This window comes from Rhodamnia argentea, chromosome 11 (assembly GCF_020921035.1).
Source record: "Rhodamnia argentea isolate NSW1041297 chromosome 11, ASM2092103v1, whole genome shotgun sequence".
In the NCBI taxonomy this organism is placed as follows: Eukaryota; Viridiplantae; Streptophyta; class Magnoliopsida; order Myrtales; family Myrtaceae; genus Rhodamnia; species Rhodamnia argentea.
Genome location: NC_063160.1, coordinates 7,254,545 through 7,270,839, shown reverse-complemented (window position 1 = coordinate 7,270,839; position 16,295 = coordinate 7,254,545). Strand labels below are relative to the sequence as shown.

Genomic DNA, 16,295 nt, shown 5'->3' with positions numbered 1-16,295 from the left:
AAATACTAGTGTTGCACCTTTTTATTGCGATATCAGAAACATCCAACCATTCAAACAGGAACGTCGAGTCATAGGTTGATTGACACTCATCGAGAGCTATAATGTCATCTGGCCTATCGCACTTTAAATTAGATAACGCTGAAAAACTCGTTTTCAAAGATATCATGTGGGATTCTCCTGATGCATGGGCATATAAAGCACACTACGATGCCTCTCTTAAGCGTAAACACTTGGTTGACTTTTGGTACGACACTTTGTCCGATAAGAACTCTTTTTAATTACCCGTATGAACGGCTAAAACATCTCCTAGAACTTGTCCTTTTGTTCATGACACGAGGCTAAGACCAACCCATTGCTGACCTCTACGAAGTTACATTTGTGACATGAAATGCGCCACAGTTTCAAGACACATTCATGAATTTCCCCGTCCCTCTGACCGGACGCTTGAGACGATCGAAGAGGTGTAAAAGTTTTTGGCAGGGGGGAAGCAGGAACCTGACGTTAAGATCACATGGCCCATCATGAAATGATATACCTTGAAATGGCGTACGAAACTACGAATCATTTTGCTTCTTTGGGTGGAACGCTCGTAAAGTTTCAATTGGCCAGTCAACATGTACTGCAAAGTCTATCTGGTAAAGCATTAAAGAAAGGAGAGCAATAATGTGTCCGTGGATTGACATTATTTAGTAACATTCACGCCGACCACCAAAGCTAGTCCACCGCGCATGTACACACTTTTTCGTGGTCCAAATGTACGTTTTGTGACTGCCTTTCACTACAGGGAACTCGAGTAAGGTCAATTCAATGAACTCCGAACGTGCGAAGTATCTATTACTCTAATGAACCGGTTAAAGTATCAGTCGAAACTCGGGTCGATGCATAGATATGAAGTTTTAGCAAAGGGTGTACCGAATTATCGATGGGTCATAATCATCACAAGCATTGCTAATATGACAACTACGCTATTTCTTTGGAAAGCTCCGAATCTCATGACCGTTTAGATTAAACTTCGAGAATGGAATGTTAGATCTCTTAGGCTCTGTTCGTTTTGCGGAAATCAACTTCTAGGAAAATATTTTTCAAACTTTCTGTCGTTCGGCTCACGGAAAATAAATGAGTCAAGGAAAACATTTTCCACTCATGAAAAAAAAAACATCTTTAAAAGTGCGGAAAAAAATTCGATATGATTCGTAATAGAGACAAAAAAAAAAAAAAAAATTCCAAAGAGCATCGAATGTGATTCGAGGCCGTTCGTGAAGATCTTAGTTGTACATAAGTACAGATACCCTAAATTGTGTTCTAGTCAAATTCCTTACTTAATAGAAGAAGACGAAGGAGAGAAGAAGGAAAAATCACGTCACTTGATAGAAAACAAACGCAATTTACATTTCCGAATGCCACATTTTTATCTCTTCCTAGAGACTACAAACCGTGCGGGGCTGAACCGAGTCAGGTCCACGGTCCGGGCCTGCCCTTCGAGCACGAGCTCTGCCACCGCCGCCCCAGTAGCGGGCCCGTTGAGGATGCCCCAGCAGCCGTGGCCCGTCGCCACGTAGCAACCTTCCAACCCAGGTAGCTCCCCGATCACGGGGACCCCGTCCTCGGTGCACGGCAAGAAGCAGGCTTGCTCCGCCTTCACCCGCGCCTGGCCCTCCGCCAAGTGAGTCGACACGGCCCGAGCAACCCGCTTCAGCACCTTCACGGATTCCGGGTTGGGCGCGACCTCGCCGGGGTCATCCGGCACCTCCTCCCGGGACGACATTCCACACAAATAGACCTCCCCTGAACAAGCACAATCACAACCTAAATCATTTGAAAAAAAGATTTCAAAGATGTCGACGAATATCGACTTGAGCAAAATCGAGCGAATCGCCGGAGAAAGGCGCACATGGAGCGGGCCGAATGGGAACAATCAAATCAAAACCCCCCAAACTGATACATCAATTGGAAGATGCAGGCTACTTTGGTACCTCAATTTCAAGCTACATATAGAGAGAGACAGAGAGCCCTTCCACTTTTGTGTATCAATCCTTCCAACTTTCCCACGTCATAATTCGGCTAAACATGTAATGGATAGAACTAGGCGTTACTAAACTTAGAAACTCATTGCATTGAAGCTACAAAACAATAGCCCTTTCCATTTTATTTCATCTCACCATATAAAATATATCATGATGTTACTTTGGCCCCCATCTTCTAGAGATAGACAGGTAGGCAAGCAAAGCTAGCAGAAACTGATAATTGCTTCCTACGAGACGACAGTACATATGATTCATCGAACCAAAATGTGTTGGTTGGTCCTAATTAATCAATTAATTAAGATAGGATATTCCTTCTAATTAGTAAGGAAAAAAGAATGCAACGAAATTATCCATGCATGGATTACATACCGGTGGGCCGAGGGTAGACTTCTGGGTCCATGGCCGGGCCTCCGCCGGAGGGCAAGAAGCTCAGAAACAGAGCTTGCGGGCCTATCGAGCCGGGCTCTCTCGGCTCCAAGACGATGCTATGGGCCTTAAGCCCGTATACCCCGAACCGCGACGCCAAAAGCCCGAAGTTACCTGACCACGGGCCCAGCGCCAGGACCACCGCGTCCGCCTCCAACACCCTCCCGCCCTCCAGCACCACCGACGACACCCTCCCCCCGCCGTCCGCTTGGACCCTCGTCGCCTTCCCGATCACCACTTCGAGCCCGTAATCCGTCACGGCCTTGTCCAGCAAAGCCCGGGTGAACAGCTGCGGATGGACCTGGGCCGTGGTGTCCGTCGACCCAATCGCCCTAGCGGCCCGCCCCGGCCCGTCGACCCAGTCGGGCAGGACGGCGTCGTCGCGAGTAGCCCGCTTCGGTTGCTGACCCGACTCCGATTCCTTCACGGTGAGGCTGAGAGTGGTGAGGGCACGGTAGCCGTAGGCCCGGGGACCGTCGAGCTCCTCCGCGAGCGTGCGGTGGAGGTCGAAGCTGGCGCGGGCGAGGGGGCCCAGGGGGCCGCTGTCGCACCAGTCGAGGGCGAGGAAGCCGCCGGCCTTCCCGGAGGCGGCGCAGGCGACGGAGGACTGCTCGACGAGGGCGACGGAGGCGGCGGCCCCGGACTTGGAGAGGAAGTAGGCGGTGCAGACGCCGATGACGCCGCCGCCGCAGACGAGGACGCGCTTCGGCGGCTTCTGTTGGGGAGGAGGGGAGTCCATGGAGGAGCGGATGGCGACGGCGAGGGAGGTTGGAGATCGAGTTTTGGCGGCGGGGGATGATCTTGGGGTTAGGCGAGCGAGTGCCAGTGCAGGGGACGACGTCGAGGAGGCGGTCGTTGACATTGGGGAGGTGGAATCGATGATAAATCTAATTGTCTTTTGGGCGGCGTTGTGTGCTTGGAAGATGACACGTGTCGTTACACCCGTTTAGGGGAGCTCGCGAGCGCCATAACCCCATCTTCCTTTCTTCTTTTCCCTTAAAAATTTTTCCGATTGACCTTCAAAATAAGCATATTCAACGATTTCATGAGTGGCTAGCTATCACGACGTGCCGAATGTAATTTTATTGGTAGCTTGTAGTATAGTCGTGTGCACCAATTTGTTTATATAGAGACATGTGAACGAAATGAAGTCGCAGGAATGAAGAAATAACAAAAAGAAACACCGTTTCAAAAGTAGAATTTGATGAGGTAAAATGTGTTTTTTCTTATCGATTTTTCAAGTCTTGAGATTCTTGCAAAGTACAATAGCGAATCTTGATGAATCGAAATGCCCGACAGTTGGTCATGTCTCGAAAACAATCGTCAGCGAAAGACGTAAGAATGCACCGGGTTGAATCGTACACCGGTAATTCACCAACTATCCCCTACTTCACCACAAGGGCAAACAGATCATGAAGAAAGAATGAACTAGTCAATGCTAATGTTACAACAAGAAGGCAACGGAATTCTTCCGGCTTTTAATGGGCAGAGAATTCTGGAATATCAGAACTGTTAAACCGACATCGTCCCCCTAATGAATTTGCAAATTGTCGGAAACGGAGCAGTGGACTCTCTCCGTCAAGGCTCACTCATCTCGCCTCTTTCCTTTTCCTTCCGAAGCTTTGGACCCTTCATATGCAGAAAGGAAGAACGTGCTTTGGTTCTTCTGGAGGAACCTGCATTTTGAAGCCCAAAAAAGAAGCTGATCTTAGAGGTTACGTCCTTATAAGTTGCAAGTAGAATAGATGAGTTAAAATGATGGACCGCGTGCAAATAGCAAAACAGTGAAGCATTCAAAAAGATGGGGACACCGCCATTGAATAGAGACAGAGGTATGAATCGGTACTTTAGAAAGTCGAACAGCTTCTGCTGCAACCGCGTCAAGGTTTCCTCTTCAATGTTCACATGAGCCAATAACTCGGGCAGCTTTACTGAAAGGCAGAGATTGCGGCATATTAGGGAGTTAAACCTTATTACTTTTCTTCCGAAAATAATTGAATTATACTTGCAAAGTTAGCTCCCCCCAAAAAACACATTTGAATTTAGGAAGATTTCAAGCAAGCTCAGGCTATGGTGGTAGTAGTTGAAGCTCTAAAGCCCCAAGCTATCGCAATTAGATCATGTAAAAATTCCACCAGCATATCTAAAATCTTGAACTTGGATAGAAAAGCATAGTCTCTCTATAAACTTCAAAAGCTCCTGAAGAGCCAAAATAGATCTTCAGACACTTGTTCCCACCAAGAAGTGGGTATGGACTAAAGTCTGCCATGTGGAAACTGACTTAAGTTGATAGGCAAGTTCTAGGTCCCAAAAAAGAAAAACCTATCATATGAGGACAGCATGCATCATCTTAAGTGTAGTAAAATTTGCACAGGATACGCATATGGAAAATATTGGCATCGAGTTAGTAGACTATAGAGGAAGAAAAGACTAGTAAAACCACCTCCACCTCTGCAACTCTTAACGGACCTGCAAGTAAAAGGGTATTACTGCAACTGCAGATACGTAACAGGCATAACTGAATATTCAACTGATAAGGGAATAACGAACATATGAGAGGATAATACTTGGATTTAGGCATACGAACCAAAAAGCCTCAGGAGATGTTCAGCACCGTAAATAGTTGATGGAGAGATGTCACCTACAACTGCTTCGCGATACTGCTGGCGCTCCTTTTTGTACAAGAGCATCACAGGCAATGCTATGTCAAAGTAACAACGCAATCCTTTCAAGATTTCTCCTACTAAGTCAGTCATCCTATAATCGTCATCATGAGCGAAAGGTAAAAAATTTGGAACTGAAGTTAGGGGTAAAATTATCAGGATGAGCAATGTAAATGAGATCCCATTTGCCTATTTTTCCAAGAATCAACTGAGAATACAACACACCTTGTCATCAGCTCAGGTAGCACGGCAGGACATGTTCTATTATATACAACTTTCTACTGGCACAATACAGCACGTAGCCAAAAGAATTCTACCAGCATAACAGGACATGTTCTTCTACTATATAAATACAATTATTGACAGAGAATATCACTCTCACCTCCCAAAGAACTTCCCAAACAGGAAAGAAGTATGAGTAAGGGAAAAAAAAAAAAAATTACATCCCAAACATTTTCAGCCTTTGAGTATAATCTTGTTTGATATCCCATCACAAAAGAAAAATGCCAGCACAAAAGCACTGGATCCACAAGATAAAACATTTCAAGAACATCCAGTCTATAATTAAAACATGAGTTGAAAAAAGTACAGCTGGAAGAACCTAAGAAGGATGAGTTTCATGTTCTCACAGTAATACACCTATACATTTGTGAACATATTCATACATCCAAGGTTATTAGGTTCCACCCGCCAATTAGCTATGCAGGTTGTTGAATGTGTATATGTGCGCACCCTTATGCATGTGTGAGCATATGCAGGCATCTGCATGCATGTATGCGTATGTCAACAAAGACTCGTGTACGAGTGGTTGTGCCCACAGTAATTGTCTCAATGTAAAAGCAAAATTTTTGACAAAGTGCATTGGAAGTAGATTTTTTTTCATTTGGATGACTGAAATGTAGTTGATATTGTAGAAGGACAGTACGTGAACCTACATGCCATCCTTCTTGGACCTGTATTCCAGGTAATTTGTGAAAATATCATCGACACTTGGAGAACGGGGAAGTTTAACAAGCTGCGGGGGGAAAAAAGAAAATTCAAATTAATCAAATGATTGATAGACATCAATCAACGAAAGAAAATAAAACAATCAAAGATGAATAACCAGTACAATTAGTGAACTTCTTTAATGACATACTTAAAGCATAGACAATTATCAGATATTTATCCTATTTCCACATGAACTAACAAGCTATGGCAACATAAAACTATTGCTCTTGGATACTGTTCAGTATTAATTTAAGGGAAACAAATTGAATGTTCGTAGTTACCTTATCCCCCTGAGTAACAAATTCCCAGTCATCAACAAGTTGCTTCCTTAATGCTGATGGAATTTGAATTTTGACAAGCTTCTCTGCTGATTCATTGTCTTTCTAACAATTATACAACTACAATTAGACTACAACTAAAGAAGAAAGCATTCTTAATAAAGTAGCACTGCTGAAATATATGATGATTTCAAAATGAAGCCTATTATGCTCCCTGTATAGAATAACGGACAAGCTTTGATTAGACTATGGATACCTTAACTGCTAATTGTTAGTCTGGATGATTAAATGAATACCCTGAAACTTCTTTAATCGTCTTGCTTTAGTTTGCATTCCAATTTAGTGCTTGCACTTCTAATTGAGTGAATCAAAGTCCCTCCACTTTATCATCTTGCAATATAAGGATATTCACCCAAATCCACCTTAATGGCTTTATATGGAACACCAGTAACCGTTACATTTCTCCTTTCAGAAAATTTTATTTTCTCTGTGTGATCTGTAGGAACGTCAGCTGCAAGTTCTGCAATTGCCATCAACATCTGTGGAAATTGGTTGAATGTCCTTAAATTTAACAAGATGGTTAAGTATATGGACTACGATTTTAAGTGCAGGGACAAAATTAAAATGTAAACTACTGTGAAATTTAGTCTAGTCTTTTTGTAAACAAAGTAAATCAAGTTCCATTAGTCTAGTCTTTTTGTAAACAAAGTAAATCAAGCCCTATCATTACTTTCCAAGATAAATGTGGCAGAGAATGCTAGGGGAGCCATAGAATTGTTCTTGTTTCTCCTGATTTTTTCGAAAAATGGTTATCGATGGGTCGCAACTTGTTTGATGGAAATTCATGGCAAATGCGTAAGTAGTCCAATTTCATAGTACTTTCATAAATGGGGAAACTTCTAAGAAGGTCCTCAGAGAACATAAAACCCTAAATACAACTCTAATTCGCTGTATAACCAACTTATACTACAATACACCTTGGATTAAACATATGTTTAAGTGTAGATCATTAATGTAAAAGTAAAACCTATTCAATAGGCTCTGATTACATTATCCGTAACATTTGATCAGATCTTGACTAAAACAAGCATAGCTTTATATAGAATATGTGATCTGATAAAACTGGCACAAAATGTCACCTTGGATACCGTTTTCATGAGTCAACATCTCCGTCAACGTAATAAAAGACTATTTAAGTTCTTTTTAAAACATGACTTTTTCAGTCTTTTCAATCAATTACCTAGTTCCCTGATCAGTCCTTATCTTAAACATATTAAAAGAGAGACGATGTTGGGCACAAAAATGTATCCTTCTAAACATATTCATTATCTTCCACTCTTAAAGAAATGTTACATAATGCAATATAAGTAAAGCCTACAATAAGCCAAGCCCCTATAGAAATGAGCCCAAGGAGAAAACATGCGTTACCATAGACCATGGTAGCGTTTGACACATATTACCAGATTCAACAGAAATGAAACCAGAAAAGGATGGTGTCATGGTACAAACCGGACCTCAATGCCAGCTTCACTCTTTCGCTTCTTGCCTTTCGTCACTGCAACCAATTTATAGAGCGGTTGTAACATTTTATTTAGCGTTAACCAACATAATTTTTGGAAACAATCAAACATATATTTGTTAGCTAACTCAAAGTATTTTCTAAATGACTCTAAAAGCAAGAGTACTTCTTTTGGAGAACACCTGGGGCTCCACCTTCGCACCCCTAAGCTTCTCCTCCTCCACCATTTCCTTTATGTATCAGAAAGAAAATCACGAAACAACGGGACCCCTATGAGCATAATCTCACATTGGCAAGGGGTGCAGCTGTATTGTGGACCTGAGGTTAATAAGGCTCCCAGATGACTCCAGAAGCCACAGTACTCCTTTTGGTGAACACTTGCAGCTCTGTCTTTGCAACCTTACTTATTTTCCTCTTCCACTATTACCCTTTGCTATACCAAATGAGGAAAAAAAAAAAAGAACCAAAACTGATGTTTTCCATATATGCATCATTTACTCATCTCCTAGATAGTCAATCCCACACTAGATATTTCATTCATTTCAAAGTAGAATGAACTTTTTCTCTTCCTAGGGATTAAGAGGAAAAGTTGGCCAGGGAATCACACTATCAGACCTTTCATACATGAGGGACATGGAAACTGTAACCAACGCCAATAGCAAGGGAGGAGGAGAAGGTCTGATAAGTTTAGGTATTGCAAAATTTCTTATCACAGAAAATTCAAAATTCACAACGCAAAAGAACAATTCGCTATCAGCAAATTGTAATTTTCTTACATGTAGGCATCATTTCTCCATCTCACCACTATATGGATTCCAGATAGATATTCCATAAAAAAGACCATGCAAATTGTAACAGTTGCAAACCATAATGAGCAGGTTTGATAATTCTAGGTAACAAAATTTTAATGTCTCAAGTGCATTTATTTCAACAAAACAACTTCCCACCAATTATTTTTCCAAACTTTCACGTGTTTTGTTTACTGAAAATAGTTAGTCGATAGAAAACATTTACAGTTAAAGAAAACACCCACACTTAAAATTAGGAAAACAAATTCTCGTTTTTTAAGAGACGATATCAGTTTCCTAACAATAACAAACCTTAACAAAACACTCACTTTTTCACCTATTTCAATACCCATTATTTTAAACAAGATTTAAACATCCGAAACGTTATTCAGTCACATTTTTTCCGCATACGACTAAACTATTGAAAACTAATTTATGAGGAAATCATTTTCTTTTATCAGGAAGTTTCACCTGAGACAAACACACCCTAAAGTTAGACTATTGATGAACTATCTATTATCTAGGTGTTCCACATGGTATGCACAGATTATGGATTTTGGAAGAAATAAATCCACCAGAGGTGATTGATAGAGGCAAAATTTATCACATTCAAGCACAATCGCACTGCCATATGCAACACAAATTTCATCATTTGTACCCTTCTTTTCATTATGCTTCTCTTTGTGCCAATATCATATGCTAATCCAGGGACAAGAAAAGAATTAATGAGGCCCACAATGACGCTCCATTAAAATAAACTTTAGCAGTGAAGAGAACAAGCGTAAGGGTTAACAGATATGGAACCAGAAAAATCGCAGATCAACTCCATTCTCAACATTCAGCAGCCAGAAAGAGAACTGGAGAGAAAAGGTAATTGCTAGTCTGCTATTGCTGGTCAACAGTATTATTCACTACTTTTTAAGAGTAACGTAAAGTCAAAGCAACATAGAACCCCATTGGACATGTACTGCAAGTTGTTGGGCCCAGCTTACAGTCAATAGCAGTTTAATTTACTTTATCAGGAAGAAGACCTCGTCTCAAAGCCCTTTCACTTAAGCCAATAGCAAACAATGTGCGAATTGCCAAGATGGACTTGAATTTAGCAGGAAAAAGACAGTATCAGAGAACAAGAAAATGAAACATACCAGTGCTCTTAAGATCCTCCTTATCGACTTTTGCATCTACAAAATTTTGAAAAACACATTAACACATACAGATGGCAAAAGGCAAGCACCGACACACCTGACAATGTTCAGCAACTCGCAAAAATGACACTTTCATTAACATAATCACTAACCGATGATTTCAAAAGAAGGTGTTCACTAAATGAATTCCACATGCAGATAGAAAGAAATAATTGCTTTCCAATCAGAATGGACATTCCCAAGCCAAGAAGAGAAACGGTAAATATCCTAGATTTGTGGACGACCACTATAAGCATAGGACAAAAATCTGGAGTCTGGACTGCATCTAACAGGAATGACCATGGCAGGTATGTCTTGCAGCAGATGCAGCATTATCGACTATTCTCTTTAAATTCATACATGTATTTGCATGGATAATAAACTTAGAACTTAAAACAGCATCTATGACGACATTTATTCCTCTTAAGTAAAGCATATTTCCCACAGTAACCACTACAGTCCTTCCGGAAAGCGACAGCCCACAGTGATGCATAATACGAAGGCCTTACTGGTCGAGAGCTATACATGGTGTACTGCCCTGGTAGCCAAGAAAAACCCCGGCTTAATTTTGAAGAATTTATTCTGGTAGGTAATGAGGTTGCAAAGCGATTTAAAGAAACAATCCAAAGCATAGTGGAAAGGGAGAAATCCAGCCAAACCTGAAAGTCTCCCGTTTTGCAAGAGAGAAGGTCCTTTCCTGAAGGTTTAAGTCCTTACAAGTTATCTTACTAAGTGATTTACAATTTCATGAATGGAAGCAATTGCCAACGGGGCCATCTGTTGGCAAAGGATGGGGGAGAGATATGTCCTATCAACAAATAAAGTTATTTCTCAAAATTATTCTTGTGCTTCTATGACCTATCTACAATTATTCAAGTGCATTGAATAGTTTGCTCAGTTTAGAAAAAAAGACCAAAGTTATTTTCCATATGCTAACAAATGTAGGAATTAAAGATACAACATCAAACAGGGGCGTCCCTTTGGTCTGGAATGGCTCCAAAACAGAGGTCTTTTAAAAATAAACAATTTCATTCTGACAGTTAGAACTAGAAGCAAATTTATCTTCTCTGCTTGTAGCAGAAGTTCCTCTTGTAACCAAAAACAATGATACTAAAAGCTTTTCTATAAATTTTACAGCATATTTGCTTCACACGAAAAGTTATTCTAGTGCTCATTTATTTAAGGATGGTATAGTAATTCAATGTTTGGTGGGAAGAATATTGTAGAATAGTTTTCCAAACAAGAGCTCCTCTTCATAAATGTGGAGTAGCAATTCCTCAAGTCCCCATTGGATAGATATTCCAACAGTAATTATGATATCAACATTTGCCCCCTCATGGAACTTTCCAAATGACAACCCTAGGCAAACACAATGAAGGCCCCTCCTAATATTCATTGAAGGAGTTGAATTCCATTGCCATTGTTCTTGTCTTGACCATCGTTGATTTTCCATGGTTGCACCATGGAATCTCTCCTTCATTATTCTATTCGTCCATTTTCCTTTGCTTGTTGACTGAACCCTAACTTATTTAATATAACCTTTTTGATACCCAGAACATGAAATAGGTAAGTCTATCACCACATAACACTTTCATGAACATAGTGAATCAAATAAAGTTCCAGAATTGTACTTCAATGTCACTCTAAGATTAACAAATGGCGCATAAGTCAAGCTCCTTGTCAAAATTCCGTGAACTGAGCATGTAGACCTCAAATGGCTATTCTATTTTGCAAACCGCACTAGAAATATCTATTCCAAGAAACATCCATTGTACTCTTGCTTCCTTTTGTCAAATTGATTGAGCTATCAGGCATTGCTTATTTACTACAAAAGATTGAGCAATGATAGTAAAACTCGTATGATGACAAACTTAATAAAATGTCACAAAATCCCTTGAAAACTCACTTCTACCAGATTTAGTTCATGTTCAACTGTTTTGCTATTTTAGAAGTTCTCAAATTATACATGCCTAAGTCATTTCGAGACATAGTGAATACACATATTCTTGTAGCCTGCCTTATCTAAAATGAAATTGAAAGAGGACCATTTCCTCATGGAAGAAGTAAGCATCTACATGAAAAATTATTGGACAGATTCATCAAGCAGGTAATTTTGGTCCAAATGTCAATGTCAAGACGAACAAGGTTTCTCTTCCACTAACATCGTGTAAGAATGTGTTTGAACACCAGCAAGTACATTTGTATGGTTGCAACATGAAAGTAAATCACTGTGTAAAGCAACATCAAAGCTTGCAAAGCAAAGTTAAAAACACTGAAGAAACTAACCAGTAACACTTTTTGGCTTGTTCTGAATCATACGACCTGACTTTGGGTTCTTGTCTACGCCTTGCTTCTTGTCAAGAACTTGCTGCTTCATGATATTTTCCTCAGTATATTTCATTAGACGATCTGGGCCTACCCATTCATCCCAACTGTTGGCAAACCAGGCAACAGAAATTATTTATACACTATTTTTTTTCTCACTTTAGGTGCAAGGAACTTTATGACTAACATACCAAATGCAATTTGGTAACATCTCAAACAAGAAATTAGATGTATTTTCTATAAAGGGTAATTGGACACTCATTACTTCTTTGCCATTGAGTTTACAGAATATGCCACTTTTAGACTACATGTTTATACACCTTCCTCCTTGCAACTTAAAGATTAAAAGCCAGTCTATTAGTCATTAAGTTCAATACAGTTCAATCCTATAACAGACACAAAAAATTTCATAGCATCTTTATTTAGGTTCATAAAGAGAAACGGCGATTTTGAAAAATGTGGCGAAAGAACTCTGACTGGGGCGGTGGTCAACATGAGCACGACAGAGCATAATATTTTGCAGGATCTGTGTTATATAAAGTAGAGACCCAAAGGAGAAGAAAACAGAGATTAATGCTTGTTAAAGATATCAGTGATATTTAACTGAAAGCCATGAATCATAAGGTAAGATATCTGTATTTGCGACCAGAAAAGTGAAAGTATCGGCCATATGACACTAGAACAGCACCTGATGTCTGTGGATGTCCAAAAGACAGATGATGGATTAAATGCAACATTTCAAGTCAATTTGAGCAACAAATTCAAGCATCAGATGATTGAAACATTCATTTTTTAAGTGAGTCAAAGCAATATGATCAACAGACCGGTTCAAATAAAAAGAAGAGAAGGGAGTGACTGCAGACGAGAAAAATGATTATTTCCACAATTTTCCATCACCAATCAGCAATAGTCCACTACATCATGTTTCGTGAGAGTCAAAACAATAGAATGTGGTAGGAGATTCACTATACTGAAGGTGATTGAAAATGCTCACTTTTTGTTCCATCCCTGCAAAGCAGTAAGACAAGCATCATCAGATATGGTTTCGGGCAAATAAAGTCCACAGATATATTTGATATAATGAGTTCCCTCAAGATATTTTACAACCTAGAGCTTGAAGGATCGACAGCTTCATCAGATAAAAAGCATGCTATAAAGTTGACATGAGATAGCTTCAGGTACTGCAGGTCCAAAAGCAAAAAGACAGTAAAACTACTTACAAGGTAGTGAACAAAGTATCTCCATTCATTCTTCCGAACCTCAGCCTTTTGAACCTAATCATAAGAACCATATAGCTGTTTAACTTGATAGAACAACACACATGTCACATCAGACACGTTATGTTATATATAATTTGACACAGAGAAAATTAAAAAAGAGAAGTGACTCATTTGATAAAATGCCATATCCATATTCTAATTCCATAACTAACATTTTCAGGCTATTATAAATGTAAAGACAGAAAATTCCATATCAAAAACATCATTAGTCATCAAATCAAATATTAAACTGTCATTGACAGATGAAACTATAAGTTACCCAGGTTTTTTTTTTTGTCAACAATTTACAAATAAGGAATAGACTAATTCTGGTCAACCATTTGATTCACAAATTAAGCAACTGGATGAGATTGCGTTGGAGAAATTGCACATTTTGTATAAGATATCAATCCTTACAGGTTTTTGTTATTCTTACTCTCCGTTGATGCTCTTCATTCAAAATAATATGAGAAACCACCAAATAAGACCATTCTCCAACTTTTCTTTTCATTTAGCCGAGACCAACGAGTCGTGAAAGTAAAGACGACTGATACTGTATATTAAATCGTTGCCTAGAAAAGATAAGTAAATGATTACCCAAGTAACCTAGGAAGACCAATGTATGCATGATTTCTCCCAACATATACATGCTTTTTTATTATTTACTAAAAGATAAGTGAAAGAGGGAAACTAAATATCTGAACTATGGCTCGATGAAGAACATTCAATAGAAATTGTTGAGGAAAGTGTAAAACCAAAGTTTAAGGGTACCATTAGACCAAGCAGCCCACATGAATAAACTCCATCACACATTACGCTGGTAAAAACAGTACCCTAACCTAATTGTTAAAAGAAAAAAAGCATGAATGACCAAAAGCAATTAACATAAGATGGTGTGAAGCTCCTGCAAACCAGACATTCTCATCTTGACACCTCAGGGCTCACCCAAGATGGCAATGGCTAATGCGCCGGAGGAAAGCATGTGTCAACAAAATAAATTTTATAGAGCAATCCAAGGTCAATGGGATACATTCCTGCTACTAAAAATTGTATTTGAAATAAAATGATGAAGCAACTTGACCAAGCTTAAATCCAATTTGGGACAAAACTCCCATTGAGCATGTTTTTCTAGAAAATCCTTGTTGGAAGATCTTGATTGTCAGTGTGCACACATAGTGCAAGGAACATTCAATAAGCCCGAGCTCATCTAGAAGTAGTTTACTCAAAGGGTAAGTGTGTTGTTTAGCTACAGCAATGGCAACCTCACACCCCTACGGAAGAATGGTGAAACAAGAAACAGAAAGTATAGATTCCAGAAACGCAAAAAAAAAATCAACAACAGAATATGAAACAGTCCACCAAAGCTGGATTCCACATCTCATTCCATTCCAAAACGCCAATGAGGCTGCATTTTCTCACTTTCTACAAACCCAATGGCCAAACAAAAGAGGCCTCTTAAGCCCCTCTTGTGTCACTTTCAAATTCTTATAACGCGGCCAATCTCAGGCTGAGCAGAGCCTGGGTAGAGCACATCACAGCTCAAATCACCTAACTATGACGAAACGCTTTCGATACCAGCAAGCAAGCGAACGAAGCAGTTCGTTAAAACTATGAATTATCCCAAAAGCCACGAGAAGAGTGAAAGGAAATTAAGATTACGGAGAGACAAGAGAGAGAGAGAGAGAGAGACTATGCCTTGGCCTCGTAGATCCGGGGGCCGTGAAAGGCGAGGACCTTCTCTCCCTCGGAGAAGAGAGTGGAGGTCGAGTTCGGAGGGTCGCCGCCGCTCGAATTGTCGCCGTCGCTGCCTGGCTCGTCCTTCGATGAGCTTCCCATTTCAGCTTCTCCGACTCGGACGCTCTCGCACAGAGGGAGGGAGAGAGAGAGAGAGAGAGAGAGAGAGAGAGAAATGACACGTGCTGCTTATGGCCTCTGCAGTTAGACCGGAGTTTCAGAGAGTATTTCTCGATTAATTCAATGTTTTCGAAAAAATATATATAATAAGAATTCACATAAAATCTGCGTCAATTTTTCTTTTTAATCATCGTCATGCGATGTGGCGCCTAAGATTCGTACGGACTCTCCCAAAGCATAACCATCGCAATGGGGTTCACTAAAATTCGATCACGATATTTTACCAATTATTAGGTCTACTTCGAGTTTGGTAAAGTGCGGAACATCGCTTTATTTTGAACTATAAAATTTGACTCGGAGATCCGATGATAATTTTCTTTTCTTTTTTAGGAAATTGTGCTATGCGACCTTGAGTGATTTTTATTGCCTAACATGCATCTATGTGTCCATGCAATTTAGGTAAAATCAAAAATTTAAAAAGTTACCAATGCCCTTATTATTATCCCAAGATAGGACCTCGTGAGTGGAAAATGGAAAATTTTATGCAAACATTTAGTGCAAGTTTCCCAAATTCGAGTATTGCAAGTTTCCCCATTATTCTAGTGGGAATGGAAGCTTTTAGAGCCGCACCTTTTAGAAGAACTCACGAACTACTTACATTATTGTGATTGAGGTTGGCATTTTGGATTCGTTCGTTCCTGTTCAATTTGTAAGTATTGCTTCAATTTCTTTAAATGCTTTTTACAAAAAGTCATGGTTACTTATTCCCGTGACAAACGGTATTATTTGAAATGCCCATCTTGATTTAGATATAATGGAGATTCTTGAGTTACGCATCATCTCGATTCCGAGGAAGGCCATCCTTTACATATGGAACAAGCTGGGTCAAGTCGAGCAAATCTACTTCGAGAAAAAGATCGGACACCTCATCTCCCTCCGGGACGTGGAGCCTCAAGTCACCATGGTCAAAGCTTTGGCCCATTTT

The 16,295-nt window shown here is 40.0% G+C and overlaps 2 protein-coding genes across 5 annotated transcripts; both read right to left on the bottom strand.

Annotated features, from left to right (window-relative positions):
- Positions 1 to 1,229: 1,229 nt before the first annotated feature.
- LOC115742160 (putative oxidoreductase TDA3) lies at positions 1,230 to 3,377 on the bottom strand. Its single transcript, XM_030676284.2, has 2 exons — positions 2,394 to 3,377; positions 1,230 to 1,785 (listed from the first exon to the last, which is right to left on the bottom strand). The coding sequence occupies exons 1-2, from the start codon at positions 3,310 to 3,312 to the stop codon at positions 1,409 to 1,411; spliced, it is 1,296 nt and encodes a 431-aa protein (XP_030532144.2). The 5' UTR covers positions 3,313 to 3,377; the 3' UTR covers positions 1,230 to 1,408.
- A 435-nt stretch (positions 3,378 to 3,812) lies between these two features.
- LOC115742147 (protein MRG1) lies at positions 3,813 to 15,397 on the bottom strand. 4 transcript variants are annotated; one of them, XM_048272890.1, is made up of 11 exons: positions 15,152 to 15,397; positions 13,418 to 13,471; positions 13,192 to 13,205; positions 12,159 to 12,304; positions 9,834 to 9,869; positions 7,896 to 7,936; positions 6,385 to 6,486; positions 6,049 to 6,128; positions 5,092 to 5,207; positions 4,265 to 4,381; positions 3,813 to 4,126 (listed from the first exon to the last, which is right to left on the bottom strand). In XM_048272890.1, the coding sequence occupies exons 1-11, from the start codon at positions 15,290 to 15,292 to the stop codon at positions 4,029 to 4,031; spliced, it is 945 nt and encodes a 314-aa protein (XP_048128847.1). In that variant the 5' UTR covers positions 15,293 to 15,397; the 3' UTR covers positions 3,813 to 4,028. The 4 variants fall into 4 exon arrangements, with proteins under 4 accessions (XP_048128847.1, XP_030532129.1, XP_048128848.1 ...); XM_030676269.2 differs by having other exon boundaries at positions 5,038 to 5,207; positions 15,152 to 15,396; XM_048272891.1 differs by having other exon boundaries at positions 4,297 to 4,381; positions 15,152 to 15,396.
- Between the last annotated feature and the right edge of the window lie 898 nt (positions 15,398 to 16,295).

Bases quoted from the DNA above. Each gene is read 5' to 3' on its own strand.
- LOC115742160 (XM_030676284.2), bottom strand. From the start codon at position 3,312: ATGTCAACGACCGCCTCCTCGACGTCGTCCCCTGCACTGGCACTCGCT. The intron at 1,786-2,393 runs GTATGTAATCCA...GTGCTTGTTCAG, and splicing joins AGTCTACCCTCGGCCCACCG to GGGAGGTCTATTTGTGTGGA.
- LOC115742147 (XM_030676269.2), bottom strand. From the start codon at position 15,292: ATGGGAAGCTCATCGAAGGACGAGCCAGGCAGCGACGGCGACAATTCG. The intron at 6,487-7,895 runs GTCCGGTTTGTA...TATAATTGTTAG, and splicing joins AGAGTGAAGCTGGCATTGAG to AAAGACAATGAATCAGCAGA. The intron at 6,129-6,384 runs GTAACTACGAAC...TTCCCCCCGCAG, and splicing joins TTGTTACTCAGGGGGATAAG to CTTGTTAAACTTCCCCGTTC.